Source organism: Bidens hawaiensis, unplaced genomic scaffold, assembly GCF_021521415.1.
Source record: "Bidens hawaiensis isolate Kalapana, Puna unplaced genomic scaffold, B.hawaiensis_p1.1 tig00040230_1, whole genome shotgun sequence".
Lineage (NCBI taxonomy): Eukaryota > Viridiplantae > Streptophyta > Magnoliopsida > Asterales > Asteraceae > Bidens > Bidens hawaiensis.
Genome location: NW_027497108.1, coordinates 10,857 through 19,299, shown reverse-complemented (window position 1 = coordinate 19,299; position 8,443 = coordinate 10,857). Strand labels below are relative to the sequence as shown.

Below are 8,443 nucleotides of genomic sequence, written 5' to 3'. Positions count from 1 at the left end.
TTTATAGTATATTTTTATGTTTACTTCACAACTTTTATGTTTAAGTTTTTAAAAAATGCATATTATAAAGTAAATAATTTGTCTTTGAGTGAATTTACGGTTTTTTAATATATTTTAATTACTTTTATAAATTACAAAGCAATTTAATTTTTTAACGAATTGAAATATGCCTAAAATACAAATTCAAATCCGTCAAAACTGGGTATTAATACCCGGTCATACCGGGTTCCAATATCCGGTTACACCTGAACCCAATCATATCTTTACCGGGTACACAGGGTTGAGCTTTTCTCCTTAGTACTCTACCTGAACCCTACCCAAATTTTCTCAATACCCGGTTTTTTAATACCTGATTATACCCGAACCCGATTCCATACCTGAAACTGGATATTAGAAAGAACCCCATTTATGCACCAATAGTTAGTTGAATTGATGAAACATTGACACATGCACTCCAACAAACAGATTCCTTTTCAATTATATACCATGCAATTTTACGATATTCCTTGTTCTATTGTTCGAAAAAGTTTATAAGCTAAGCTTCCATATTTGCAGTAAATAAACTTTATTTTTTTTAACAATTAACTCACATATCCTCTAATGTTACTGAAGAAACATGGTTCAACCTCGGGTTGGGTAGAATGAATATTCTCCGGTTTTCAAGATGAACAAACCCACACCTCGATTATGTACACGTTAATCCAACTTTCCAACATGTTACAAGCGCTTTGGTGTGAAATATGATAAATAATTTGCGATTTCGTCCATCATGATAAGTTGTATTTTAGACACCTGACAAAATAGCTAATAATTGAACTTGCCATTATAAGTACATAACGTTTCTTTAGTCCTTATCAAATATCCAGTAGAAAAAAAAATGAAAATTATGATATTTGACCTTTCTGTAGACAGATGTAGTGGACTTTAATTGTGGATTGGATCATGCATGTGATGTCGGCACTTGCTGTGCTTTATTTTCCAGACATGGCAAGTACTATTTTATCCTTTTACTTTTATTATTTAATTAAGAACATAGTTATTAAAACGTAAAATAAAAAAAAGACAATTTTTGGGAAGAAAATAATCAAATTGTCCATTTTATCAAACAAGGTCAAGAGATGAGATTCTCTATTTGACCAAAATGTTTCTAATATGTTCAACCTAAAACTCATGTCCGTAATTTGTGGTGAGATGACACGTTATTATCTTTTAAGGTTTGACACGATTTGTTGTGAGACAACATTGGTATTTATTGTGAGGCGGTGACGTTATCTGTGAGATCCAACGGTTTTTATTGTAAGCTGACGTAATTATCGACAAGTTGACTCATTTCTTGGTTTTGATACTTTTGTATGCTACCTTTTATTAAAGTTTCAAATAACAAGTTAACAACTAATTAAATTGCTTGAATGATCTCCTTCTCATTGATAATATGTTTACATAGATACAAGATTGACAGCCAATCATCATATTCTATAGGAGATAATCTTTATAGATATTGATCTAAGTAATTGTTTTACATATATTCTAATTTCTATTCTAATATACTGCTTACTCTAAAGGAGGAGGATAAGCCCAAACTAAGCGAATATTGATTTTGATATGTTTAGTACGTTGGTGTTGAACTGGATTTTCGGACATGTAGATAAAACTAATGCTATCGCAATAGACTAGAGATGTGCATACGGGACTATGGGTGGTTGACCTAACCCGAGAAGAACGCTTCTAATCCATTGTATTTCGGCCACAACATTAGCCACACCACGGTACTTGGATTCGGCACTAGAGCGAGAGATTGTGGTTTGTTTCTTGGGGACTAAAAATCATATTCTCACCCAAGTAAATATCCGCATGTTGATCGACAACCCTTGGTCGTCCGATCAACATTGGTGTAGGATATAAGTAGAAAAGGGCTTCGTCGCATATCGTAGAATCCTTTCGAGTGCATTGATATGAGCCCGTACATGGTTTGTTGCACTGCGTAGGAAATATTCGGCAAGAAAATGAAGCGCCCTTGCCACACTGCGGTAATGTGCTAAATGGTAGACACAGATACCAAATGCTCCATTTTCACTTTTATGTATGATTATATACCTCAAACAAACATTCACAAAAAAAAAAAAAAAGAAGATGTTAATAAACACTTACATTATAATATGGTAGCCACAAAATAAAAATATCAAACCAACAACTCTTTATAATCTCTCCGTATATTCCACAAAACCTCAGCACATTTCCTCATCATGGGCCTGTTTTTTCTATGAGAGTTAACACAATGTAAAGCCAGTTCTAGAATCTTCTCGAGCGCCAAACCGTTCGCATCCGCCTTTTCAAGTTTCGGATCCAATACCGAAATCGCAGTACCGTCTGTAAACTTCTTCATAGCCTGTCATTCCCACAAACGGAATAAGAAGCACAAATCTTAACTAACTATCTCTATAAAAACCGAAAGGATATTTTTGTCATTTCACACACGTACCCATCTAGCCGTTACGCGCTCTTTAAGTTCACGGTTTGCTTCAATAGGCCTTCGGCCCGTAACTAGCTCCACAAGTAATATACCAAATGAATAAACATCACTCTTTTCTGTAAGTTGATATGTCCTCAGGTATTCAGGGTCTAAGTAGCCCGCGGTCCCTTTGACCTGAGTTGACACATGGGTTTGGCCCGATTCTGCATCTGCTGCTAACCGCGCAAAACCGAAGTCTGCAACTTTGGCTCGTAGCTTCTCGGTGAGCAGGATGTTTGAAGACTTGATATCCCTATGGATTATAGGGTGGTCTGTTTCCAAGTTACCATAATAAAAATCTCATGAAGTTTTAGTTGTATGGTACAATTTGTAAATGTGTTAAATGGTTAGGGTTAAGAAGATAAAGCGTACCTGTATACGTGTGCAGGTAAGTAATAGCATGCGCTACGTCTATAGCGATATCCAAACGAGAGGCAAGACTAAGAACACTGCCCTTGATACCTGCATTTGGTACATTGTTGTTACTTGAGGGACATTTTGACAAAAATGAAAGTTGAAGGACCGTCATTGCACATTAAAAGGTGTTTAATTTTTGTGGCAAAAATATGTTAAGAGACATAGTTACATATAGAATGGAGCTACGGCTGTGCAAACGAGCCAACTTTTGAGCTGAGCTGTAGACAAGCTGAATACGAGCTTAGTTTCTGCCTAAGGTCGTATTATTAATGGTCTTGCCCGGCTCAGATGGCTTATTGAACAGCCGTAACGAGACTTTTAAAAAAAAAACATCAATTTGGTCAGGTCAAAACAGGCTCTAACCAAAACAGACTCCTGTTGAATTAGTCGTTTGGAAAGAGCCCGTTTTGATCCGTCAAACAAACTATTTTAAAACATCCTGTTTTACCCAGACAAATTGATGTTTTTAAAAAACGATGCATTTTGACCCAAACTTGTTCGGACCTGTCAGGGCGTCACCCGACCCGATAGCCCATTTTGACAGGATTACGTTTTATTTATGAATTTGGACAACTCACAATCTAAGTGTTCCCGAAGTGTTCCATTCGACACGTATTCAACAACAATGATTCTTTCATCCCCGTGCTGCAAGTACCCGTAACACTTCACTAGATTCAAATGTTCCACCTTCGATAACGCCTGGATTTCGCTCTGGAACTCTCCTCCTAGGTTCTTGTCATACATACTCTACACAAAAAGTCAAAGTTAAGCAACATGTTAGTAAACCAGACAAATGGTCAAAATATAATATATGGCAGTGTAGCCTCTTCAAATGATGATCTAAATGGTTTGTGCAATAGATATAGGTGACAGACCTTTTTGGCCCGTTTGACCGCGACAAGGGTTCCATCTTGAAGTTGACCTTTATAGACCGTCCCGAATCCACCTTGTCCAACTTTAAGGGCTGGGGAGAAGTTCTTTGTTGCCTGATTTATTTCCTGCATAGTGAACTTAACACTTCCGGGCTCTTTCATGTGAGTAGAATCGTTTCGGGTTCCATATATGTCACGGATTGTGCCTCGCTTCCTTCCATCGGTGGAGTCAGATGCCCCGGAAAAATCTGTCAAGGTAAACATGTTAACACTTTGTTCTCAATGGAACAGTATGCCCTTAAAATACAAGAACATGATTTCATTTCATATATGATTTCAAAATTTCACATCGATCATATAATATCTACGGGTGTACATCGTGTCGGGTTGAACCATTCAATGCAACACAACCCATATATTTATTTGTTTAGAAAACATCAACCTTAACATGTACACACTTAAATTTGTGTTCCCATTTAACTCATTAATCTAAATGTGTCAAACAGGTTGGCAGGTTGGCAGATGACGGGTAATAACAATCAAGTTGTAAGCATGACAATTTGGTTGGTGGCTTGTGAAAAAAATGGGATAAGCGGGCTAACAATCGATGTGATAACCCAAAACCTAATTACTTTCACGTCAAAAATTACCATCCATTATAAATACCATAATATCATACTTTTGTCTTCTTTTAAACACTAAAAATATCATGTTTATCAACCCCATACGAATAAAATAAAGCTACTCAGCCTCTTTTTTTAGTAAATAACAAAGAGAAAAATAACATTGATAGTATAAAGTATAAACCATCTCAATGCATAATTGTCTCTTTATTTATTCCTGTGAAACAAACTATAAATAACTCATATTACTTTATTTGTCATAAGATGATTAAATATGATTTATTTTGTGTTCACAAAAAGTAATTAGTATATAAGAATTTAGATGGTGTTTGATTAGTAAAAATGATTGGTAATAGGTAATGACTTAAAAGTAAAAATGATTAGTAAAAATGATTGGTAGTAGGTATTGACTTAAAAGAAAAGAAAGAGAATGCGTGATTAGTCAAAACAAGTTTTTTTATATGCTATGATTAGAACTAAATTTAGTAATTTAAAATTGAAGAAACATATTTCTTTTATATACTATGACAAAATTTAGTATTTTAAAATTGAAGAAACAGAGAGGCAGGTAGGGGATGGGAAGTTTTTCTCATTCAATATGTGTAGCCCTATCTGTTATTGGTTTTTAATTTGGAAATTTATAAATGTTGGCCCATCTCCCACTTGATTTTGTGATGAGGCAACTTGTGAGCAGTTGGTGCAAATGTGCAATATACCACCGATCTATGCGCTCTAGGTGAAAAATCTTTTGAAGACCCATCTCAATGCAAAGGTGCATGAAGCTAAACGACGAGCTACCCAAGCAATCGTTCTCACCGCATGTTGGTCCATTTTGAAGGCAAAGAATGACACCACGTTCAAGAATGCGTGAGCATCGTTTAATAGACACAAGGAAGATATTTAACACCTTGTGTCCCTATGGGTAAATAGGGGGGAGATCTTAGAACTAGATTGGGATAAATATGTTTATTTTCATTTTGAGTATTTTATTTTGTAAGTGGGTGACCAGATAGCACTCGGGGTTGTTTGGTTGGCTAGCTTCTTGTTAGCCCTCTCTTATTTTAATGAAATTGACCGTTCAAAAAAAAAAATCTCACACTTGATTAGACTGCAGAACCCAAGCAAAAATCAAATACGAACACGAAATCTGATTATAAAACTCACAGTTGGAAAACACGTACTAAAACCATTTGTCCTATAACACTATTCATTCAAACTAAACAAAAACTCAACCAAAGCAAACTCAAATTCCTAACTTCTAGACTAGCAAAAATATCATATGAACTGCACAAATAATTTTAAGGGTTTAAATCAAATACAAATTACTTCTATCGTGATAAACGTACAAATAACTAGAATAATTATGTTACCATTAGATTATTAGATAGTAATTATTTTTATACTATAACTTTTTAAACTAGAGTAATTATTATTACACTATTTTATTTTTTATAACATAATTACTCTAGTTTAAAATTATAATTACTTTAGTTATTTATATATTTAATATGTTAAATTTAATTATATTGGATCTCGTCATCTCACCTCTAATTTTAAACATTCAAACTATTAGTTAAATCCTAATTAATTAAACTTTTAATAAATATCTCTTCAACTTTCACTTTAGAAAAAAACATCCACCAACGTTGTTGATGACCCATTTCAGACTTCCAAAAAATAAGGTCACATTTTAATCGTCTCATATATTACAGCTAATGTAAAATTTTAATCGTCTCATATATTACGGCTAATGTAAAATGGCCAACTAAATTATATACTTTAAATAATTCTTTAGTTAAAAAAAGAAATATCACAATCGTTTGTTTGAATTCCGAGTCTACCGGGTTTTAGTCCCACCATATGTAACGCAAGAGAATTCTCAACACTCTCAATTGGCAGTCAGTTTCCTGGTGAACGCCACCTGGCTAAAACAATATAGTCTGACTAGAGCTCGGCAATGGCTTACACACAAGAAAGTCGCCGTTCAAAAAAAAAAAAAAAGAAAAGAAAAAACAATTAATCACCTGACGTTGAACTGAACGTATCTGAATTCCCAGCACCGTACCCGGAGTAGCTATTATGATGACGTGCATACTCCTCCGGCGGCGTAAAACACGCCACAAAAACTCCGGCAACGGATCTCGCAACAGATTTTACTCGGCTCCGGCCATGAGAATTAGTTGATTTAGAAGAGTAGGTGGAAACAGAATAAGAGCTCGGTGACGGTGATGAAGGAGGATAACTACTGAACCGATCAGGTGTACGGACGATGTCGGAGCTGTTATCTTTCCGGCGGCCGTACATGGCGGTAGAGAGAGAGAAATGGCGGGGAGGAGTGAGAGAAAGTGTGGAAGACTTTGAATTTTATTTATTATTATGTGAAGGTGGGCTGGTGGTGGTGGTAGTGGTACTAACGTGCGCCTGTGGGTAAAAGCTGACGTCATGTGCCAGCTGGATGTGTGCCACTTGGCATTTATTGCGTGTTATCTGGCATATGTCTAAATAGTAAATATCCCATGCTAAATCTAATTTTGAGAGAATGTCTAATAGTCGGCTTAAATTGTTGGTGACTCTACAATGGAAGAATGTGATTTTTGCGATTACAGATTGATTCTGAGAACATTTAAGTTTTATTACCGGTATTGGGTCTTTGGATGAGTGAGTTTTCCTGGAATTAGAGAAAACTTGAAGGCGTCTAAACAGTGGCGAAGCTTGGGCCAAGTCATATGGGTGACCGAAGCCATTGAGGGGTGACTGGACTTCATATTAAAAATTTTTTTTGGACATAATTGCGAAAATTTAGCCTACGAAGCGAAAAAAATGGCGTGGACCGGGGACGCCCCCGCCCCCTTTAAAGCTTTAATGGCTCCGTAAGACTGAGTTGAGTTAACTGGCGGTAGACTTTTACCATTATGCCACCCTGCAAAGTATATAGATAATTATCTGTTTGTTGACTGTTTAAAAAAAAATCTTGGTATAACTTGTATATAATTAAATAAAGCGGGAATTTAAAAATAAACAACTCTACATTGACTACAACTCATCTTTACTTCGATTATTTTAATTCTTTGTTGAATATATTTATTATATTAACAACACAAGGTATGCTAGGCTTATACTCTAATATTAACTTTAGATTGGCCACACTAAAAACAAATGTAGATGTGTTGTCTTTGACTAGTTAAAAACGTAAGGTAATGTCCTTATTATTTTGGTGGGATGGTAGGATAGTTTAGGTATAAAATAAAAGGTCAAAAGTTTAATCCTTATTGAATGTAACATTTAGTAGTTAAAAAGAATATAAGGCAATAACATGCAATTTGAGCCTTGAGGAGCATAAAATGAGCCCATCATAATCCATATCATGCGTGTGTGCGGTTATCTTTCGATAAGACCTTTCATATAAAAATTACGTAGATAGTAAGTCATCACAACTAGACTTCGACATTACTAATGGGCTGTTTGGTAACCTGTTAATGAGTCCATTAAAAAGTATCTTTAAATCAGTTAGAGGTGGAATGTGCTTGGTTTACTACAAAAACATATCTTAATGGTTAAGTTTTAAAGAAATGTTGAATGATTCAAATGATATTTTTTAATCAGCTAAGCATATTAATGATTCAGCACAAGATTATCAAACAACCCGAACTTATGAACTCTTTCATTCCCTATGACGATGCATGTGCGTCTTAAATGCAAAGTGTATCCCTCTTCAACTAAACACAAAAATATATTACCTCAATTTAGACAACCACAATATGAACATTTCTTAAAATAGTGCTAGGAGTCTAGGACAATGGAGATGAAGTGTTCTAATCAAATTTTAATGCTTTAATGCTAGTTTCCCAATTGTGATGGTCCCCCACCCACACACTACCCTCTCCCTCTCAACACTCATATGAACACTTTTCATCATTAATATCAATTAATGGCTTTTAAGCAATATCAATTAATGGCTACACTATTCCATGTCTAATTAACATCTAAAGGGTCATTTTCATGCCATCATATAGCTTCCAACT

The 8,443-nt window shown here is 35.2% G+C and overlaps 1 protein-coding gene across 1 annotated transcript; it reads right to left on the bottom strand.

Moving 5' to 3' along the window:
- Nucleotides 1–2,172: 2,172 nt before the first annotated feature.
- LOC143591975 (calmodulin-binding receptor-like cytoplasmic kinase 2) lies at nucleotides 2,173–6,725 on the bottom strand. Its single transcript, XM_077072011.1, has 6 exons — nucleotides 6,446–6,725; nucleotides 3,802–4,046; nucleotides 3,505–3,673; nucleotides 2,882–2,971; nucleotides 2,480–2,781; nucleotides 2,173–2,386 (listed from the first exon to the last, which is right to left on the bottom strand). The coding sequence occupies exons 1-6, from the start codon at nucleotides 6,723–6,725 to the stop codon at nucleotides 2,180–2,182; spliced, it is 1,293 nt and encodes a 430-aa protein (XP_076928126.1). The 3' UTR covers nucleotides 2,173–2,179.
- Between the last annotated feature and the right edge of the window lie 1,718 nt (nucleotides 6,726–8,443).